At 38.5% G+C, this 23,647-nt stretch overlaps 1 protein-coding gene across 5 annotated transcripts in view; it reads left to right on the top strand.

Moving 5' to 3' along the window:
- PHEX (phosphate regulating endopeptidase X-linked) overlaps positions 1-23,647 on the top strand; it is a 291,954-nt gene that overhangs the window by 94,325 nt on the left and 173,982 nt on the right. For 4 of the 5 annotated variants that reach the window (XM_077146741.1, XM_077146742.1, XM_077146743.1 and 1 more), the window contains 3 exons: positions 838-931; positions 3,621-3,749; positions 17,414-17,515. In XM_077146741.1, the coding sequence (XP_077002856.1) occupies positions 838-931; positions 3,621-3,749; positions 17,414-17,515 (325 nt within the window). The remainder of the gene's footprint in view (positions 1-837; positions 932-3,620; positions 3,750-17,413; positions 17,516-23,647) is intronic. The other variant, XM_077146746.1, reaches the window with a different exon arrangement.

The following is a 23,647-nucleotide window of genomic DNA, read 5'->3' as shown; positions in this document are numbered from 1 at the left end:
CATCATCACTATTGAGAAAGAAATTAACTCAGATCACATATCCTTCTGAGGTCAGGGCATAGAGAAAAGGCAGAATGTACTTTAAAGATGTTACTTAACAAAATGTAACAGATTTTTAAAAAAATGTACATTATGGGCATTACATGAGTTTTTGGAGTTGTTCATCTGAAAGTGAATAGCAACAAAATACATCTAGAATGTACTCATTGTCCAGTATTTTGCTATTTATTTTAGCCTCAATAACCCTCTGAGGTAGGGAATCATTCTCATTGTATGACAAGGAAAGATAAAATCTCAGAACTTAAATGACTTTCCCAAGGTTACATACCTAGTAAATACAGAACCAGTGTGCAAATCTAAATAATTGGTATTAGCCAATATATTGCCATTAGTTTCCAAAGGCAAAACATATATGTGCATTTTATCAAGTCACCTAATTGATTAGAAGGTATTGACAACTTCTAGACATGGAAAGCTGGGCAGCGGTAGACTCTGTCCTTAGAAAGAAAACAAAATGTTCACTGAGAGGCCCGGGCTGAAAACTTCATTTTATCTGTCTGTATTAGATGGTGAAAAGCAAGTCAGTTTTGGACACTTTGGGTTGAGCTTATTGACACTGTATCATTTTATATCATTTTCTCAAGCAAAGGTTCTGTATTTTTGTATGAGCAGAACATCAAAAATCAACCTAGGCTGGGGCACAGTGGCTCAGCAGGCAGAGTTCTCGTCTGCCATGCCGGAGACCTGGGTTGGATTCCCAGTGCCTGCCCATGCAAAAGAAAAAAAAAAAAAGCCAACCTGAAATATGATCAATGCACTTCTCTCTTTGTTAAACAGGACCATTGCCAACTATTTGGGGTGGAGGATGGTTTATTCCAGAATTCCAAACCTTAGCAGGCGTTTTCAGTATCGGTGGCTGGAATTCTCACGGGTAAGTTTAAGAAGGTTGCAATGTTACATTACGGTTCCAATAAAAATCATCTAGGACTGGACAGAGAGAGTTTTGCAAACTAAGCCCTACTTTTTATTTTTTTGCTTCTTTTTATAGAGATATAATTTATATATAGTAAAGCACACTGATGCTCTATTTTGATGGGGCAACATAAGGGCATTTAAGGGTGATACTTGGGTCTCTGTCAAATTGCTTTCAAACTCTCGTCTTCTTAACACCTTATCCCATTACTTTCCAGCATTTTTTAACTGGGTCATTGTAATTATAGTTATATTTTTTGATAGTATACTAGCAACTACCTTTTCTTTTTATTGTGAAATATAACATATATACAAAAAAGTAATAGATTTCAAAGTAAATTTTAACAAGTGGTTACGGAACAGATTTCAGAGTTTGGTATGGGTTACAGTTCTTCCTTTTCAGATTTTTCCTTCTAGCTGCTCCAAGACACTGGATACTAAAAAGAAATATCAATATAATTACTCAGTAGTCCTATTCATTTGTTAAATCATAACTTTTCTTATAACTTCTCCTCTTCCTTTGATCCTTCTCCTAGTCTTTAGGGATATTTGGGTTATGCCCATTCTAACTTTTTTCATGTTGAAAAGGGGTGCTGACAATATAGGATGGGGGAGATATAGGGTAGGGGGATGGAACTGGTTGATGTTCTTGGGGAGACTGGCACCTCTGGGTTTCAAAACTCATCTGGCTTAGGAACCATCTGAAAGTTTTAGGTTTCTGAAAAGTGCATGCAACTTTTGTAGGATCTCAGATAGAACCCTGCGTGTTCTTTAGGGTTGATAGGAATTATATTGGTTGGCATTTAGGAAACCATGGCGATTAGCAATATCTAACTGAAGCTTACGTAAGAATAGCCTCCAGAATACTTTATATTTTCAGTATTCAGTATTCTGAATATTCAAAATGTGCATAATATATGTTATAGATGGTAAAGTTTCATCTTTAATTTGTCCTTAACTTTGCCTAGATTTTTAACCTTTGATTCTATCCTAATTCTGTAGGCCAAATAAGCCTAAACTTAATTTCTTCTGAGATCTTGCTCAACTGCCTGAAAGGCTTTTCTTCCTCCCTCTCACCTAGCTTTTTGATCTGCATTTCTCTCCCGCTCTTGCTTGCCCTCTAACTTACATAAGTTTTAGTCTCTTTCCCTTTGTATCTGAGGCTTCTGTCTTAATAAATCTCTGATACCCACCACTAGAGGACTTAAAAATTTTGACTTATTTTTTTTAAGTTTTCATTTATTTAGTTTTTCTTAAATTTAAGAGTAAGTGAATGGCAAATCTTATTAGCTATGATTTCATCTAATAGACATTTTAGGTATTAGAGACACTGGTAAATAGAGATATTCTTAGTGGGTCATTACTCTTGAGTGACTCAGTCATTTTGGCTCTTGAAAGTCACTAGAATATTGAGAATAGCATAAATATAGAGAACAGCTTAAACCAACTATATATATTTAGGTTATATCAAAGGGTTAAGCTAGGAAAAAAAGTAGATCTTGTGTATGTGTGTGTGTGTGTGTGTGTGTGTGTGTGTGTGTATTTTCAACTCCAGTGGATCACATAAAAGATGGTACCCAATTGCCCCTCCCCCCCCACTGCGAAGAGAATGAGAGACAGGTATAAGAAGCAGTGTGTGAAAATTTGAGGTTAAGAGTGAGGGAATGTTTCTTTAGCATGAAGTGCTAAATATAATAACGAATTAGCAAAGAAGGTAGTAGGATCTCTTTCTCTGAAGGTTTCAAAAATAGATTTATTCTTTAGCTCTGAAAGGGGTTGTGTTCCCAGAAAGCAGAGGAAGAATAATTGAATGTAAGTGTTAATCCCTATTTGCCCTGTACAAATAACATGTACAAGGGGCTCCCCCAACCACATTTTCAGGGGCATCCTTCAATCACTGCCTGCCTTCCCTTTGCATTTTGGGTGTATACCCCCGTCCTCCCCACCCAAACAACCAACCTTCAAGGGCACCTTAAACTTCTGTTTTCATCCCCATGATTTTGTAAGCCATACAGCCTTCTAAGTCCTGCTTAGGAAGCTCTTTACTTGTTTGCAAATATATTCTTTGAATTGTATAGTTGGGACAGATGGGAAAAGTGCTTACATTTGTATTTTACTTGGTTACGGTGTGCTTTTGCTATGACACAATGTAAATATGTCCCTGGGTTGTTCATGGTGAGCCATATTCTCCTGGTCTGCCTTGTGAGTATACTACCCAGCGCAAGGAAATCTCCTTTGGGAAAGAACTTTATCATCCCAGTTGATTCTAGACCTTTCCTTGTGGAATTTTAATCCTCTTTCTATATATTAAATACTATCTGGACTCTTGGACAACAGGGACATTCCCTGCTAACTGCAAAAAAGCTATGGCTTTATAAAAATCCTTTGTTTAATGGGAAAAATTGGAAGAAAGAGAAATATATTCTTTTCAACTGTCAACACATTTTTATTCTGTTTTAAATGTAACTGGAGCCAGCAAAAATTTTTTCTTTGTCTGATTTCACCTTTGTCTCTACTATCTGACACAGATCAAATGGGTTGGAGTATGCAAAATTTTGAAGATTGTTTTTCCTTCAGGTTATTTGCATTTTTTTTCAGCCATAAATTTTTCCAAGTGATGCTTAATCTGGACTGATTATCTCTCACAGATAATCCAGGGGACCACAACTTTGTTGCCTCAGTGGGACAAATGTGTAAACTTTATTGAAAGTGCCCTCCCTTATGTTATTGGAAGAATGTTTGTGGATATGCACTTCCAGGAAGATAAGAAGGGGATGGTAAGTGTCTTCTCCCAGTTGGTGAGGTCTAAATTAAGAGGCCAATATCTGTCTTTCTGTTCTTCAAACAATAAATCTAGATAACAGTTTTGCTTGGGAGACGAATTCCTTTAATACAATATTAACTAAAAGCTCAAGCCTAAACATACATGAATGTAGAATGCAGTCATGAAAATTAAGGAAATTTAGAATTGAGAAAACAAATATGAAATCATGCCACATAAAGTCAGAATTTCTCCTGAATTCATCAATGCTTAGGAAAAGAGAAGGCCTAGGTAATTTTTATGATTGAACATTTCAACTTTTATAATTACAAACGGTAGAGATTTTCTAGTCAGTCTTCTTTGTTTAAGAGATGAGGAAGTTGGAGACCTGGAGATGAAATGATTTGTAATATATTTAACTATTAAGTGGCTTAAAAATAGAAATAAATGCCCTTTTCCTCTCCTTATATCATGCTTTCCTAAAAAGTTTAGAGATGTGACATTTATCCACACAGAAAGCATTCTATAACTATTTTATTTTCATAAAATTTTTAAAAATCCCTTTTATTTTGGAAATTTCGAAACATATACTGAAGTAGAAAAAATAGTGTAATGAACCTCCATGTACCTGTTATCTGTGGCTGTTTTCGATTGCTGTAATTGCATTAATGTCCCAGGCAGATATAGCTACTAATAAAAACTGATGTTTAGTTTCATTCATTTATTCAACAAATATTTATTGAATACCTATAATATGTCAGACACTGTTTTAGGCACTTGGGATATAGCAGAGAATTAAACAGATAAACATCCCTGCCGTCATTGAGTTTACTTTCTAATATGTGGGCAGATAATAGAAAAATCAGCACAATATATCAACAGGTGTGTTTGAAGATGATAAGGACTCTGGACAAAGTAAAATAGAGATCAGGGTAAAGAGGAATTGGGAGTGCTGGAGGTATATGTGTGGGTGGGCTGTAGGATTAAATAAAATGGTCAGGGAAAGCCTCACTGTGAAAATGACAGTTGGCAAAGATCTGAAGGAGAAGAGAATCAGAAATGGCAGATATCTGCAGGAAAGAGTGTTCCAGGCAGAAGGAACACCTAGTGCAAAGGCCCCAGTGCCTGAAAGGCTCACTGAACAGCAGGGTAGTCCATATGGCTGTAGCAAAGTGAGCGAGGGTAAGAGAAGTAAATGTGAGGGCAGAGTGATAACAGAGGAGCAGTGGGGTTTTGTAAGGCCTTGCAGGCCATTGTAAGAATGTTGGTTTTTACCCTGAGCAATGCAGGGTTTTGAGCAAAGACCTGATGTGATATGACTTATTGTGAAAGTATCACCCTGGCTGTTATGTTGAGGAGAGATTGTAGGGGTCAAGGGTAAAATCAGGAAGACCAATTAGGAGACTGCTGGAGGGTTCAGGCCACAGATAATGGTGACTTTGACCAGATGGTAGCAGTGGAAGTTGTCAGGTGTGGTTGGATTCCGAATACATTCTGAAGGGTAGAGTTGACACAGTTTGCTGACACACAAGATGAGGGATCTAAGAGTAAGAGCTTTTGAGTAAATGGAAATATGAAGTATGGAACTGCTGTTAACTGGGAACACTGTGTGAGGACCTAGCTTGGCAGAGAAAATCGGAAGTTTAGTTTTGGACATGTTGAGTTGAGATGTTACTAGACTTCCAAGTGGAGATGTCAAGGAGGGAGTTGAATATATGAGTCTGGAATTCAGGATAGAGGTTGGGGCTGGAGATAGAAATTTGGAAGTCATCAATGTATGTAAGACAGGATAAGATCTTTAAGGGAGTGAATGTAGGGAAGTGACGTAGGCCCGTGGCTGAGCACAAAGATACTAGCTTGGAGAGATGAGGAGAAATCAGCTAAGGAGACTGAGAAGGAGAGAGTGGTTAGGTAGGAAGAAAACCAAGAGAGTAAGGTATTCTGGAACCCAAGTGAAAAAAATATATCATGAATGGGGAGTGATCACCTGTGCCAAATGCTGCTGAGAGGTCAAGTAAGATGACCAAAGATTGACCTTTGGATTTTGCAAGATGGCATTCATCAGTGATGTTGATGAGATAGTTTTGGTGATGTGTTGTTGGAGGTGGGCAAAAGCATGATTGGAAGGGGTTTGAGGGAGAATGCAAGTAAATGCAAACAGCAAAGACATTTCTTTTTTGTTAAGTTTTGTTGTAAGTGGGAGCAGGGGAATGGGGTGGTAGCTGGAGTCAAGAGAACATTTGCTTTAAGAGGGGAGAAATCACATGTTTGTAAGTTGGTGGGGAGCAGGAAAAGCTGATTATATAGGAGAGAAAGGGAAGACTTGCTGGAATGATGTCCTTGAATTGGAAAAAGGAGTGGGAACCGGTTGTACAAGTGAAAGAACTGGCTTCAGGTAGAAGTGTGGATGGTTCGTTGATGGTGATAGGGTGAAGGTGGAGTTTGTGGGTTCAGATGCTGGTAGGTAGGTAGCTAGCAGTGGTAGTGGAGGACTGTAGGCATTCTCTTCTGCTTCTACTGGTGTTCTCAGTGGAATAGTAGCAGAGGTCGTCGAATGAGAATGAGCATGGGAGAGTAGGTATTGGAGGTTGGAGGAGAGAGAAGAAGGTGTGAATTAGTGCAGGAGAGTGGCAAAGAGAATCAGCAGAGGAAATGTAGTATGACTCCCTACAGGCAGTAACAGCCTAGATGAGGTTCAAGGTCATGAATTTAGAGACTCCTCTTGTGGCGGTGTATTTTCTACGGTCTGTTTTAACTACATTGGAGGATTAGGTGTATTTTTAATTAGAAATTTGGATTTAGCCAGGTTTTTCTTTAGTGTGCGTTGTCTTCTTTCTGATGAACTATATTTCACAGTTAGTATGAAACAAAATATCTAGGTATGGTTAACTAATAAAAATTCATGTAGTCAATCAATTATAAATATATTATCAGGTTGGTACAGGTGGTGATTAAACACTGATTTTAAAGGCAAAAACATAAAGTCCGTTAAGTCATCATAATTCAAATGGTTGGTATTATGTACTGATACATAATAACTAATTATGTATCATGTGCTAAAGTTTTCTTTGGAATACCATACATCTAAGTACATTTACCTCTGTTAAAACAACGTTTTATTGTCTTTTGTTACTTTGGAGAATTTTCTGCAAAGTTTGAGACTTTATATTGAACTTCTTGCCAATAAATCCACTGAGGAGTTAATGTCTTATTTTAGAATGCTCATTACCCTCGTGTTTTCTTTTGCTCCTGGGTCATAGTAAAGGGACAGAGAACTTATCAAATAATCATAGTGTGGTAACATTATAAGCTTTGGGAGGGATATAAAACAATTAAGAGATAATGGAGTTTTTATATATAGCAGGAGGTGGGTTTTTTTTTTGGGCAATAGAGGAATTTTAAGTAATATGTGAGGTATTTGGATTAAGCGTATTTTTCTCAGTGTTGGTGTGAAAGTCCCTTTTTCTTGTGTCAGAGTGTGGACATTCTAAAAGTTGATTTCGGCAGTTTCCCCCCTTATTCTGATTTACATGGAGGTATGGTATAGTATAGTGTGATAGTTGGGATACTCAGCTATCCTCTATAAAATTATTTGCCTCTGTTATGCCACAGGTATTTGCCTCAGGGAATAGTTAAGTTGGAAACTTATAAGAGAGAAATATCGTTTCTTTTTATAGCCTTGTTACAGGGCTCCCATCCAAGCACCACCTGGAACCACTGATTTACTTGAAAAATGTTCTGCATTATTAGCTATAGCCCAAAGAACAAGAAAAACAGAAAGATCCCCAATGGGACAAATTCCAGAGAATCTTAACTCAGATGAAAGTCTGCTATTGTTTTGTCAAATACCAAAAATATTTGTTAAGCAAATGAATTCGGTCAGAAGGTGAAACTTCAGGTACTTCTCAAATTTCAACAACTACACAAATCACAGGAGGATCTTGTTAAAATGCAGATTCTGAGTTAGTCTGGGGTAGGACCCAAGAGCAGCACTCCCAGGTGCTGCTGATGCTGCTGGTCAAAGGACTACATTTTGAGTGGCGAGGCCTCAGCATTATTCTTTTGTTTGCAAAGAATTACCACTTAAAAAAAAACACCAATCAACAAAACAAGTCTTGAAAATTCATGTTAGCAGATAGGCCAGTTGACTTGGACAGCAATACTTTGTTTTTCAACCCCCCCCATCACTGCTGAGGATACATCATGTACTGTCACCATAAATAGAGATGATGCTCTCATCCCACTATGAAAAGTTTCAGTCTGTGTGCTTTGTGACCTAAATGACAGGAGAGAGGATTAGAGGGGGATGTGTGTGTATGTGTATTTATGTCTGAAGTTATCACGTGTTATTTTTCTTTTCCATTTCCTTTTTCTTAGTAATGATAAGTTACAGCTCTAACATATGAATAAATTTCCTAGATATATATTCAGGTACATGGAGAGCAGATGAAGATCCTGACAATGGTTAGGAAGGGAAGGGATTGTCACCAGGAACCTACCGTGACTGATGGTCACGAGATAATATTTTTTAAGGCCTGGTGGTGATAATAATCAGGTAAGTTTTGCTGAGGTCTAACTAGGTGTCCAGCTTACTTCTAAGTGCTCTCAATATGTTAATTCATTAAATCCTCCCAGCCAGCCTATAATTGCTATTACTGTCCCCATTTTCCAGATGAGGAATGTGAGGTTTAGAGAGTTTAAGTAATTTCCCTGAGATTATGCAGCTTGAAAATGCTTAGGTGCAGGGTTCAGACCCAGACAATCTAGCTCCAAGCCAATGTCCATTCCCTTGCCTCTCTCTGTAAAACACTTGAATCTTCACCAATTTTGACTGGAATGAGGTGACCAGACTTCTTAGTGGCTCATCCTGTAGTTAATTCACACTTATTAGAAATTATTTCTTCTAATAAAAATAAAAGGTACACATTTCCTTTTTTTATTTATTTTATTTTATTTTTTTCTTTTTTCTTTTTTTATTAATAAAAAAAAGAAATTAACACAACATTTAGAAATCATTCCATTCTACATATGCAATCAGTAATTCTTAATACCATCACATAGATGTATGATCATCATTTCTTAGTACATTTGCATCGATTTAGGAAAAGAACTAGCAAAACAACAGAAAAAGATATAGAATGTTAATATAGAGAAAAAAATTAAAAAAATAATAATAATAAAAAATAAAAAAATATATATATAAAAAAGGAAAAAGAAAAAAACAAAAGACACAAACAAACAAACAAACAAACAAAAAACTATAGCTCAGATGCAGCTTCATTCAGTGTTTTAACATAATTACATTACAATTAGGTATTATTGTGCTGTCCATTTTTGAGTTTTTGTATCTAGTCCTGTTGCACAGTCTGCATCCCTTCAGCTCCAATTACCCATTATCTTACCCTGTTTCTAACTCCTGCTGGTCTCTGTTACCAATGACATATTCCAAGTTTATTCTCGAATGTCGGTTCACATCAGTGGGACCATACAGTATTTGTCCTTTAGTTTTTGGCTTGACTCACTCAGCATAATGTTCTCTACCTTTTTTTTTTTTTTTTTTTTTAGCATTTTAGAGATAGGAAACAGTTGGAATAGGTTTTGCATCTAGAATTTCAAAATTTTAAAGACACACACAGTGAAAACTTAGTTCAGATCCCCCAGTTGAAATTGCATTTTTTTGTTTATTTAATATTGGGGAGAAAAAGGAGAACAATAAGAAACAACCTGATTATCAGAAATAAAGTTTAGTGTTAGATCAGCTGTGCAGGTACATCTGGGGCTTGGTGTGCGCATTGAACTCAATTTCCAGTATTTTCCACCTATGCCTTTCTAAGGAGTGATAGCTGATGTTTGGAATGGTGACCCCAAGGCTCTGTAAGATTTTCATCTAAAATTTTTTTTGTGTTCACCATTCTTTAGTTACTAAGACATAATTGTGAACATACACATTAAAGAACAATTTTCTGTTAACTGTTGATGCAAAAAGAAAGGTGTTTCTGCTTTAACTACAGTTTCTAGAAATTTCAGTTAAATTGAAGTTCCTTTCTTGAGTTAATTCTTCTGTATTAAACATATCTTATTTTATTTCATTATAGGCACTGTGTTCCCAAACTACTAATTTTTATTCATATAGCTCAACTCTGCCAATAGGCGCTTTTTGCTGCTCCCTCAAATCTGTGTTTTTGTTATAAGGTGATCATAGCTAAAGTCATCTGTTATTATATATTAATACATTCTGCATGCAGAAGGTTAATTTAGTAAAAGAGGAACAAATCTTTTATTAAACTAGGTTCAGACTTTATTAAATGAAGAATTAAATCTTCACTCACTCTGTAAAACAATCTACTCATTTCCTCCGCACTCTTGTAGCTTATTCTTTTTTTCCCTTTATGATGAAGGCATTTCTCCTGTCCCCAAGTAATGCTGTTGATGACCTACAGTATCTCCCATTTTTCTGAGCTGCTGTGTGTGATCAATTCTACTAGTAATTCTTATCCTAAGAACAGATTTCTCCTCCCTCCTCATACTGCTGCAGCTGGTGTCGAAGACTTAAGTACCCACATGGGTCCAATTGCAGTGGTGGAGTTTGAACTTACAACCTCCAGACACTAGGAGTGCCCCTCATTAGTGAGCTAAGATAATTGAATTGATGTACTGCCATTAATATTTTTTAAGTTCTTCAATTCCCCTGCTCACTGTATCTCACCATGGTTGAGTAAATGAGATGTAACTTTAATGTCGATGGCAGAAGTCACATGAAAGTCAGTCTCATGGATTACAGCAGTGCCCTTATACTGAGGGGTGTTTCATTCCTTGAAGATGCTGCTACTCACAAGAGTTACTCTCAGAAAGACTATTGGGCAGATAAAGGTCCCTTTGACACAAGTCATGCAAAGAAAGGATCTTCTCTCTGGTTACTGAGTGTCCCTGTTTTTGTTTTTCTAGTACATGGTATCACCTATTATTATTAAGATCAGTTCCTCTGGGTCTTTTCTGAAGACTTGTCTGAGTTAAGGCAAAACAAATGATTTTGTTTTTAAAAGACTTTTAAGTATAATTATAAAATATTGACCTTATATAGAAATCACATCTGGTTTTATACAAATGCATCAGCATCTCAACTCAACTCTGCTCTTAACAATTTGGGCAAGTTAGTTAACATTTTTGAGCCCTTGTTTCTCCATCTATAAGTGGTACAATAATTGTCTATTGTTGCAGTAATGCTGTGTAACAAACAGTCACCAAACCTCACTGGCATTCAACAACAATGCCAGTGAGGTTTGCTGTTGCATCCACAGTCAGTTGCTAGTCACCTAGGTGGCTCTGTTTATTTTGACTGGGCTTGCTCCAATGTCTGGGGATTGGCCAATCTAGGCTGGCTTTGGCAGAGGTGACTGCGATATCTCACCTTTGCTTCAAGTATCTCATATCCTTCAGCCAACTAGCCTGGGCATGCTTTCGTTGTGATGGCAGAGGTGCAAGAGAACAAGCAGAAACATGCTTGTGGCTCAGGTTCAGTACTGGCATTATATCACGTCTACATTCTCTTAACAAAGCAAAAAGTCACAAGGCCAGTCCAGTTTTATAGGGCAGGGAAATAGACTGCTTTTTAGCAAAAGGAACTGGAAAGTTACCCAGCAAAGTGCATGGATAGGGTTGGTAGTGAAAAATTAGGTCCATCATTGCAGTGCATCACAAATGGGGATAAAAATTATACCTAACTTGTGTGTTTGTGGTGAGGATCAAACGAAATGATCCATGTGATTAGCACAGCATCTGGCACATAGTAAGTGCACAGTGAATTTTACCTGTTATTACTGTGTGCCATGCCAAATATTAATAATAAAGATAGAATTAATAACATCAGAGTGCTGGCATGAACTGTGGCAACTCCCTCTAATTTATCTTGGAGAGTGTGATAGTGAGGGAGATGCCTTGGGGCTTTTGCTGTGGCTAGTACTCCATACATGCCCAATGTAGTAGAGAGCCTGCCCTATCATTTAATGTTAAGTGGCTCATAGGGGAGACTCATCAAACTATATAGGAAACCAAATATAATTTCTGGAACGGGTCCAGGTTTCTACAACTCTGTACGAGTTAAATCTTGTTACAACAAATGTCATCGGACTCCAACCTGACAGCTCATTTTAAGCAAAATTTGTAAAATGACATCCAGCAAAATAGGAAATTTAGCTAGCTCATTGGGAATTTTTTAAAAATAAATTTGCACGCTGCTCTTGCCCTTGTCCTTGAATGTGATGCCACAAGGGTGACATATCTGGCCCAGCTTTCTTGTTTGTTTTCTACATCTCTGGATAGCATTGGAGGCTGTTGTGTCTGTCATATATTCTTGGCCAGTCTTATCAAGCTAATTTGATTGGCCCTGTTAAATGTACAGGCAATGCAAAGGCCCCCTACTAGAAATTCGTTTACTGAAAGAAATCAATGTATGCTTTCGAACAGATCTGAATTTTGGAAATGACCAGGCAGGTTTACTTGCTGTGGGGAATTCACCCACAGCCAAAGGCTGGACTTTAATGATAATGGTTGACTTGTAAATATTATTGTGGATTCTGATCTCTTCCTTCTCAGAGATGGGAAACTGGGAAACATGAAAAGGCAGTGAGTATAAAATCTGATCACAATCTATATACTCATATCTAGTAAAATAGGATTTTACTCCTAAGTACTCCCAGCTCAGTCTTATGGCCAAGTGAATTTTAATAAAAGAACATGCTAAATTCCTGCAGCATTAGACTAACATATTTTATAGCATGATTGGGGCCCTAATAACTTGATATTCGTTTTTCCTTTGCCAGCATGTTTAATAGTTATGCAAACTTGTTAATCTTGGCAAACTGGTATGATTTGTTTTATTAGCTCACTGATTTCTCTTTTTGACTTGGCTGCCAAAAACTTCAGCAGTTTCCAACTATCTTTAGTTTTTCTGGCTTAATTATCTCATCTGCTTCAATATGGGTTTCTACTTCTTATTTTAATGCCGTTATTATATTTTTATCAGGAAGCAATTCAAACTCACTTTTAGAAATGGTCACAGTATAAATAATAGATGAATATTTAATATTTATTAGTGCATTGATTTATCTAATATTTGTATTTCTAGTAAAGCAACGGTTGCCGTAAAGAACAGGTTTAGGAACACTCCCCCGAGATGGCAACCTTTCTCTTCTAAGTTAACCACATAAATTGTTGGCAAAGATTTCCATTTTTCATATTCACAAATCACGTTTTTACATCTGCTGTAGACCTGTCCAGCTCTAGACCACTGGGAACATTGGATAGTTTTTATTTCATGTTTTATTAAGATATTACTTATAATTTCTAAGTATATTAAACAAGAACACCTATTTAACATTATGCCTTTAGTTAAGAATTTTTATTAAAATTGCATTAAAGATTGATGCATACATCTTTGAAGCTTTCTTTTCCCTCCCCTCTCTCTTTTTTAGAATGTTATCATCCTGTAATTATTTCTACCATATATATATATATATATATATGTATATATTAACCCATCCTTAATCCTCTCTCCTGATGCCATGTTGGCATCAGTCTCAGAATGGACTGGACCAACTTACTGAGTCATTTGGTTTCCACTAAAGCTTATATTTGATTGCAGGCTATAGCTAGTCCAGAGACATTTGATGTGAACCTAGCTCTCTAATATAAATATGGAATTGCAACTCACTGATGGGTTCCATAGATGGATTCGGGATTTGAGTTACTAAATCAGAGTAGGTATCTTTTAAAAAATATCTTGATATAAAAAGAGTCCCATGCCCTTTTCTTTTTACAGCTCCATGCTATTAAGTCTCCCTGTCAAATTTCAATAATTACAACTTATCTATAAGTGAGTTTGATAATATTTTCTCCTTGTACTGCTAGAATAACTGCTATACATTAGCATATAAAAATATTTGATTCTATTTCAGTTCTTTGCTAGATAATCATTGGAGACTTTTGAAAGCATAAATCAATCAACTTGTATGTATTAAGCATATGCTATATATCAACATTAGACTAGGAACAATAGGAAATATGAAATCATAAAGTTCATGATTTATGATCCTTTACATTTGCATAATATTTTTGGCTTGCTTATATGTCCATGATCTCGTTTCTTCTAAATCATAGAAGCTTATGGATCTCATTGGAGAGACCAACAGACAAGAAATTAAATACCCACCTGATGTTCTGATTACTCAGAGAAGGGACTGAAAATGCGGACTTGAGTGCTTGGGATTCATGAGTGAGGTTGGATTTGAGCTGGCCTTGTAGGATTTCTTATTGACAGAGACAAAACATCGAAGGAAACAGCAACTGACAATGGGACAAAATTGGCATATGCCCCTTCAAATGCATTATTAGAATCATCTCTACCCACTTATAAAAGACACAAAATTTCCATGGCTTTATAATGGGAGAAAGAGTGAAGAGAGGTCAGAAGAGGAGTCCTAAGATAGGAAAATCTCACTTTTAAAAAAACCTTGTGCTGTAAGGGTAACACATGTATGCACATTTGTTCGTGTGTGCCCTCTGTCTGGTGTCTGGCATGGAATACTATGGGCAAATCGTAGGCTGCAAAGTGTAAAGGGGGAACCCACTTTTAAAGAACATTGGTTGAGTGAAAAAAAGAACTAATGACTGGCCATAGATCAACCAAATGAACTGTATTTTCATTGTGCGAATCCTTAAAATAGGAAATAAATAGATGCTTAATCTGAAGATAAAATTCAGAAGTGCGCAGAGATTTATCTTCCGAGTTCCAGAATGCTAAAATCATAATTTCTCTTATTTTCATTGACATGCCAACCAATGACTTTACTCACCTTCAAAGATTTCCCTAGTTCTTGAAGTTTGTTGAGGCAGGTTAGTATCATTTCACAGAAAATGTTATACAACTAATCTGTAAAGTCTATAAAAAAAAAAGAAACAAAACAACAACAAAATGATCTGAGAGCCTCTGATGGGGCTAGAAGTGGTGGTCCCTGAGAGTATGGTTACCTCAGCAAAGACCAGCTGAGGCTCATGGGAAAGAAAAAGCGAAGTGATTTCACTTAGGTTTTGACATAGATAAGAGGGCCACAGAGACTGAGTTGTCAAAGTATATATTTAGGGAAGACAGGTGGGGTGGAAAGGGAAAGAGGAAGAAGGAAGCTACATATAACTATTTATTACTCTGCATCCTGGCAGTAGACTGTAATCCTTTTGCCTCTTTTTATTTCTGTTTGGAATGCTAATTAGCAGATTAAGGACAAAGAGATTTGAAAATGCAAAATGCTTAAAATCTCAGTAATGGCCAGGAATGGCCAGTCAGCATCCTAGGAAATCAAGCTGCTTAGAGAGAACTCTCTGGAAGAACTCAGTCCCGTTTTAATAATAAGTACATACTTCATAAAATTGCACCCAAGAGAATTGAGGCAAAATGACTTAAGAGTCACCATGGGAGTCCCCAACTTCCGAAATAGATATTTGTCAAAGATCTGTTTGACTTGGGGAGTGCTTGTTTTATTTATTTATTTATTTACTTATTTATTTATTTACTTACTTATTTATTTATTTATTTATTTACTTATTTATTTATTTACATGGGCAGGCACCGGGAATCGAACCTGGGTCTCCAGCATGGCAGGCAAGAACTCTGCCTGCTGAACCCCCGTGACCCGCCCTGTATTATTATTTTTTATTTTAAATCAAAATGTAAGTGGGTTAGTTTTCGTACACTTTACCCCAAATAAATATTTCCCTTGGTATATTCCTCTTTTGCCATTCATATTCTTTCACTCGTCTGTATTTTCAGTCTCTCATTCTTTGCTGGTTCTTTTCCACCAGCATTTAAACACAACATATCCCTCATATGTTCAATAGCAGCAGTGGCAGCAACAACAGTAACAAACATATATACAAAATCCCAAGCCTGTAAGCTTCTGCACATCAGAAATCCTAAAAGCTCTCCAAGTGGTACTAATATGCAGCCAGGGTTGAGAACCACTGAGGAGTCACTCATTTGGCAGATAAAGAAATTAAGAGCCAAGAGAGTCAATGATCTCAAGCTCATGCATCTAGTGAGGGTCAGAGTCAGGATCAGACCGCAAAACTAAAATGACAGTTGTGAGTTCAGAGCTTCTAGGAGCAAAAGAAGTGCCACTCAACAACCAGAGGAAAATGCCAGGGAAGTGGAAGGGAACCAACAGAGAGATCCAGAAGTCACCATTTAAAACCAAAAACCCACATAAGGAGGGTGTTACAATGACCAGGCAATCTCCAGACTGAAGAAATCAACATCTAGATGCCCTGGCCTCAGGGTTTTTAAAGGTTCCCTAGAGAGCTCAGTGTGCAATCAAGGTTGAGAACCACTGTCGTAAGTGATTTGAAAGAAACTTTTCTATCATGCCATGTTTTTATTTCTTCCCAGTGCCAAGTTGAGGTTTCCTTTCTTTTAATGTTTTTACTAAGTTGAGAAGAAATAGCTGTGAAGCCTCCCCCACCCCCTTCCATCTGCTGTTTGTTCTTATTTACATACGATGGAACCCAGCCCACTGATTTACAGCTCTGGTTCCCTTACAACTGTTATTGAACTGAAAACATAGCCGAAAACTTATTAAACAGAAGAAAAAAATTGTTTTGAGCTTCATGCTGACAATTCATTACAGAATCAAGGAAAGTTTTAAACTTCTTTCCTTCTAGAAGTAAGGAAAAATAAATTGACTTATAACACCATATTCCCAAGTACAAATTCTAATTCTGGTGTAAAACCCAGTATTTAGTCTTTCTTGGGTGTCCCATCAAGAAAATGGAAGCATCTCTGCAGGACAATGGAGTATTGAGGAGTTTGCACCCATAAATAAGCAGGTCTTCCTTAGACTGCTCCATATGGGCCTCTGAAGTTGTGTTAGCATCTGTTTTCCTCCTGCCCCCTCTACTGGCCCACAAACACTGGAAGCAAAGTCAGGTCATCAACATGGGTGCAATCTCACTGCTTCAACACCGTGGACCTGGTCAGAAGATGTCCTTTCTGCAGCAGCCCCCCCCCTTTGAGCTAACCATTTTAGCTTTGAAATAATGTAAGACTGTTCCAAGCTGTGAGGGAGTAGAGAGGAGAGTAGGAAGATAAGTGAACAGTCAAGCATCTGGTTTAACCACTGGCACTAAATTTGGAAAAAACGGGTCTTGACTGAAGTCTTATTTATGTTGGGAAACAGGCTCTACCTGTTTCTCTGTTAACAGTATGCCTTTCAATTGTTTCTTCACTTTCTTCTGCAATACACAGTGTGAAATACATAGTCCATGCCTTTGCCTGTCTCTCTAAGCCCTTTCTAAACTATTGAGATCACTTGCCACCTTGATAAGAATGAACTAATTTAGAAACTATAGACAGATAAGTTATTAGTTCGTCATAAGCTATGACGAACTAATAACTTTCCCCATATAATTTTTTTACAACTGGACTATGACGTCACTTTCATGGAAAGAAAAGGTTAGTCATCTTCTAGTCATGGGAAAAAAAAATCTTGCCAGAGCATGGAATCAAGCTGAAAGGAATCTCTTTCCCACATGATCAGCACTGAGCTATGTTTTTGTTCACGTCAATTTTGGCCCAGGTAACCTTGTCTGAAGCTTCTTGGCATTGACCCTCCCTATTTGGGTATTTTCTTGTAGATGGAGGAATTGATCGAGGGTGTTCGCTGGGCCTTTATTGACATGCTGGAGAAGGAAAATGATTGGATGGATGAAGAGACCAAAAGGAGAGCCAAAGAAAAAGTAAGGATTCCGTTTGATGAAAAAAATACAACTTTTGGTTTAACAGATTTTCTTGCCTGGCATTGACTGTGTAGTTAATTTTTTATATTGACTGAACTGTTGATTCTGAATGACCCTGGCGTTAGTTAGGTGTCTGTTTTTGGATGAATACATAGATGGCATCACCAGAAGGTAAGAGAAAATATGATCTGACCTTTTCTTTTTCTAATTGCATTTTCTAATACCTTGAAATTCAGCCTTTCCTTTTCTCCTAATTGCTGTCTTTAAGAGCCACATGGCTTGCTGCCCAGTGAATTTTGCCATAAACCATCATTGGATATGGCAGAATGCAGAGCAGTGGGGAACCATGGGGAGCAGCTGGCAGAAGAGCCCTCAAGACATAAAGAAGAAGGAAAACTCATATTGGCTGTGTGTCCTCCTGCTCTGTGCATGATGTGTGCAAGTGTCCTCGGGTAAAACCTTTCCTGTAACCAAGCAGATCTACTTTCTAACACATCATTTCGCACAAATGTCCTAAATAACAAGCTTATAAACTGCAGAGCAGTGTTAGACCATTGTGTTAAGAATACAAAAATATTTCTTAATAGAAGTGGATACTTGATGGGCCTTGTGAAAGTTTCTGATACTATGCAACAAGCTGAGGGGATAAGTGAGGAAAGCATTAGCAGCCATGATATATAAAAATAAAGAATGGGGCCAATCTTGAATTCTAGGTATTCTGATGGAGCTGGGATTCAAGTGCATGGGGAATACCAGCTATACTCTTACGAGATGTTGCTCTGCAGCAGGGAAACTCTGACATTAGGAGCATTTCTTCTTTAGAGCGGTGTTTCTCAACTTCCCTAATGACTTGCAGTCACTTGGGATGCCTGGCCACTATATAGCTTTCTGGGTTCCCCTCCCCAGCCTGGCCTGATTTAGTGGATCGGGGGTGGAGTCTGAACATTTATGAGTTGAGCCAATCTCCCTGGTGATTCCTATCACTAGGCAAGCTCGGGGAATGCTGCTTAGAGTCCTACCTTTTATTCTGTGCTGAGCACAAATATTTTTGCCTTCTGGTGAAGAAACAAAGAAGGCAACACTCTGGGAATGCTTAACTTTGTTGATGTGAGAACATGCACAGTGATTAGCAAGTATATTTTCTTGCTACTGTCCCCGAGAAGGATAAACATTGCCATTTATATTTTTGTTAGTAGACGTGAAAAGGCTGTTCAGTGTTTGTAGTGAAGAAAGAACTTGGGTGGAGGGGAGCTGGAGGAAGACAGAGGGTAAGTTTGGTATTCCCCCCCACCCCTTGAAAATCTATCAGAGCCGTCTTAAGTCATCTAAGGTTCAAGCTGATAAAAGACAGAAGCACGCGGACTGTGATGGGAAGCTCTGCAGATGGTAGAGGAAACTTCCGGCACCAATACATCGTTGTTTTGTGAATACTTCATTTGTTTGCCAAACTAGCTGGTGGTATCTGGAACAGATTGTATTTGGAACTGGGGCAGTTGAGAGCTTGGTGCGTTAGGGGCTTTTGATCCTAGCCTGACCCCTTGTGGACTGAGGGAAGGTGTGTAAAGAATTAATACAGAGCCATAATGTGGGGAATGGGTGGGATGGTGAAGGGTGTATATGTGATGCGTGGATGGATGCCAGAGGAATGTTTTGGAAACTGCAGTCTGTTCTTTGATAAATATGGATCATGATTGCCTCAGAGATCTGCTGAGTTACATAAGGGTTTGGGTGCTTTCAGTTGGGGCTTCTAGGCAAGAGGTCCTTGGATCCTTCTTGTAGGAAGACTTTTCTCAGTCTTTCTAATATTAGATGTGATCCTGTTTGCCCCCTGAGTTCCTCTCCAGTGTTATATTTTATTTCAGTGAGAACCGACATTTTTTCTTCTGAAAGTACTCATTGAACACTCCTCTTTTCTTTGTACTGAGTCCAACCTGTCGGGAACTCTGCTAGTTCCCTGACAGGTGCGTCTATCAAAGGCATTTGTCCTACTGGCTCTTACCAAATTCCTCAAGTGTCCTGTATTTCAGATTTCAGAGCACTTCCTTTAATAAAAGAACAAGAAAGAGGCATGTTGTTTAAGAATCTCCAGCTGCTCTCTGAGCCAGGTCCTATATTGGACCCCAGAAGATAGAGAATTTTTCAAAATTAAATGAACATGCAGTTCTTGAAATAGCCTCTGGGTGGAGCTCATTGTACTCACAAAGAACATTTAGGGAGCTGAAGTCTTGCATGCAGCTTTCTGCTCTGGGTTGTTCTGGAAAAAAAAATTTTTTTTGCCTTTTTTCTCTGCTGTCCTCGATTTGATTGCCTTTTAATAGTCAACAAGAAAGGAGAGGCTCTGCCTAATAACTCCTTGAATCGTAGGTGGGAATCTCTCACTATCTTAGGGCCTTGTTTTTCTTATACTGAGTAGCCCCTGCATTAAGAAAGGATTTGCTTGCATTCGTGAATAATTTGCCAGCTTTTCCTGGTATGACTTGGCACTGTTCTTTGGGCATGTGTTGTATGCAGTATATCACCCAGGCGGAAGATTTCTCATCAATAATAGTGCCCACACTGGGCCAATGCTGAGTCACTTGGCAACCCATTGGGAATGCTGGAAAAATGTTCTGATTTGAGACAGGGAGAAGCTTTTCTTTTCCTCACCATGAAGATCTGGACTGGATAATTACTAAGAGGTGATGACCTCAGCATTCCATAGCGGTGGACCTCCTGAATGGGAAGGGGTTCAAATACCTGCAGTGGTCTGAGGCCTAACCCTGTGGCTTTTGTGACAGTGACCATGGTCTCAGAGTGGAGGTGTATGGATGTGGTTTTGTTGTGCTATTCGCTAGGGGTGATAACTGTAAAAGATAAACGAGGCTGCCTCTCTCCTGTGAAGGCTAAATCTGTTCTCTTTCTCCCTGTTTGTCTCTTAAGAAGTCACGAGTGTTTTTGCATTGTGAAACTGATGTGTGTTTCAGCTGGAAATTTCGTATTGTGAAATAAGCACCGATTTCTGTTTAGAATATGTTCCCTAAAGTGTGTGCTCTTACTGTGAACAAGCAGCAAAGGACAGGAGGCCTGCTATTTTTCCAGTTATAAGGGCTGGTGCATAAGTGCAAGGTGACAAAAGAATTATCTTGGGGGTGCGTTTTAGAAGGTTTGCCTTTTCCAGAGCAGGAGGATCTCAAGGTCACTCTGTAATGATTCTGAGGCCTGGCAAGAAAGGGAGAAAGCACTGCATTCGGCTGCCCTGGTGGCTGGAACAGGGCTTCTGGAGGGCTTTATGCCAGATCGGGAACAGCAGCTTCTGGAACTCACCTAATCTCAGGTTGGATTTAAGTAGCCAAGAGCTGGATCCTTTCTGAAATACTTGTTTGTCCTCTATGCCCCTGTATCCTAAGCTTGTCAGGCCACACCCAGAGAAAAACAGAAGGATGAAACTCAAAAACTTGGGATCCTAAGGATGCTGTGGGTGGTCTTAACCTTGACCAAAGCAAGTGTAGAGAAGTCTGCTGAATGGTCCCAACTCCACAGGCATGCAACTTTCAGGCAAAGGCTTTGAGTGAGGGGATAAGAGTCTTCTTGCAGAGGACAAAACAGAAGTGTAGTTCACCTCTTTGGCTGTCTCGAGGCTCTGCCCATTCCTAGGGCCTTTCTCCCAGGTATACAGTCTCTGCAGACCCCCTTGGTGCCCTACCCACATCCCCTACTCAGCAGTTCTGAAGGTGTAGTTCCCAGACCTGCACCTGGGAGCTTGTTGGAGGATTAAATTTTCAGGCACGACACCGGACCCACTGATCTCTGGTGGTGGGGGTCCCACCAGCTGTGTTTTCACAAGCACACCTGGTATTGCTAGTGCACACACCTGTCTGACTTCCACCTCCATTTTACCCAAGAGCTCTCTCTTGCTGCTGGAGCCTACTTTGCCCCTCATACAGAGGGGCCCAAAAATGCTGGGGGAATTAACACATCCTCCTCGGCAGCATTCGCACAGTGATTGCTGGGCAGTGGCATATATATGCCCTGGCTTTCTCAGTTCTCTAGTGGAGAGCCCTGAAGTGTGTGTTCTGCCTAGGCTGCTGGAGTTTGCCCTGTGGGATTAAGCCCACAGTGGTGGCTGGTTTAATAAGAAACCCTTTGTTGAATGCCTGCCCTTCTCTCCCTTTCCATTTCCCTACCGGTATTTCTTTTACCTCCCACATAAATTCCTTGCATTCAAATCCTTGTCTAGTTTTGAACAAATTCAGAGTTATCTTTGTGAAAAATATTTTAAACACTAAGCAAATATTTGGTATAAGTAGGAATTTGATGCACACATTTATCAAAGGCATTTTATATCTGATACTTAACAAAGTGAGTTGAATTTAATCGGGTTTTGGTGTTCTAGAACCTCACATATATGTTGTTTTGGGCACCACCTGGAAGGCGTGATGAAACACAAATTGCCAGCTCCTACTCCCAGATTTCTACTTCAGGAAATCTGGGGGAGGGCCCAAGAATTTGCATCCCTGACAAGATCTCAGGCCGTGCTAATGCTGTTGGTCTGGGGACCACACGTTGAGGACCATTGCTCTGGGTGATTACAGGTGAACATTTCTTTCTTACAAGACTGTGTTCATAGAAATAGGTAATGTTTATGAAGTGATTATTACCGTGTCTTGCCCCTTACAGGAATCCCCTTTTCTCGTGGGTGAGTGCCCCAAGTCTTGGGACACTTCGAACCCAACAAGTCCACCTATTTCATTGTTGCTCAAAAACCCTTTTTGATAGAGAGTTAAAGGTTCCTTCTTGGTCATTTCGGTCCCTTGACCCCTCTATCTGTCCTAAGGAATTACCAGAATAAGTCTTCCACCTAAAAGCCCTTCCAGTATTTGAAGATATTTAAAATGTTTTTCTATTTCAGATGGAACATCCTAGTTATTTCTCGCATGAAATTAATAAACATTGTATGCCAGGCACTGTTCTAAATGCTTTATAAATATCACCTCAGTGTCACAATACCCATATGATTATTCCATTTTACAGATGAGGAAACCGAAGCACTGAGAGGGCAAGTAAAATCGCTCAAGATCACACAGTTAGTGGGTGGAAAAGCTGGGCCTTGAGTCCAGGCAGTCTGGTTTTAGTGTGTACTTTTAACCACAAGGCCAGTCGTTCTCAGAGGGTGGTCCTTGGACTAGCAGTATCAACACCACCTGAGAACTCACTAGAAATTCAAATGTTTGGCCCCACCCCAAACTTACCGACTCAGAAACTGGGAGGGGACATAGCAAGCTATGCTTTAAGTCCCCCAGGTGATTCTGATGCTCCTTCAAGTTTGAGAACCACTGCTCTGTGCTCCAGTTCGAATGCCTCATTGTGCTGGCTGCTCTCCAGTTTTCAGATTCTTTTTTTAAAGTTCAAGTTCAAAGCTGAACACAATATTCTAGATATAGTTTAACTCACACGGCACAAGGGGAATATAACTATTGCCTCCGTTTTGCATACAAATTATATTAAGAGATCCAGAGTTTATTCTGGCTATCTTTTCCTCTCAGCCATGTCACTGTTGGCTCATAATGAATTTACAGTGATTTAATTTTTAGTTCCTTTTTTTATCCCGTAGGAGCTGTTATTAAGCCATGTTGCTCCAGTCCTAAATTTGACATTTTTTAAAAAACCTCTTCCCAGAATTTCACGTTTATTCTTATAAAAACCTATTTGGTAAGTTTTGGTTCATTGCTCTGGCTTTTAAAAAATATATTTCTGGATCTTTTGTATGTTATTTTTATTGTGAAAATTTATGTTCATTAAAGAAAATATGAAAAGTATAAAAGTAAAAAAAGAAGATAAGAATCTTACTAGTCCCATCACCCAAGCCTAACTACTGCTAACTTTTTGGTCTATTATTTTCATTTTTCCCTTACATATAGGCTTTACAAGGCACTTTTAAATAATACTGTATATATAAAATTTGATTTCTTTTTATTTTGTGAGCATTTACTCTATTTTTACATATTGTTTGTAAAAACATTTTCACTATTATTATGTATTCTAACAGTGGTTGTACAAGAGATTAAGCATTGCTCCATAGTTGAATATGTAGACTGTGCTACTATAATTATTACTACAATAAGCATCTTTTGTACAATGCTTTCCCTTCCAAAT

This window comes from Tamandua tetradactyla, chromosome X, assembly GCF_023851605.1.
Source record: "Tamandua tetradactyla isolate mTamTet1 chromosome X, mTamTet1.pri, whole genome shotgun sequence".
NCBI lineage: Eukaryota > Metazoa > Chordata > Mammalia > Pilosa > Myrmecophagidae > Tamandua > Tamandua tetradactyla.
Note: the sequence above shows the minus strand (reverse complement) of the source record. Positions and strands in the feature narration are given on the sequence as shown.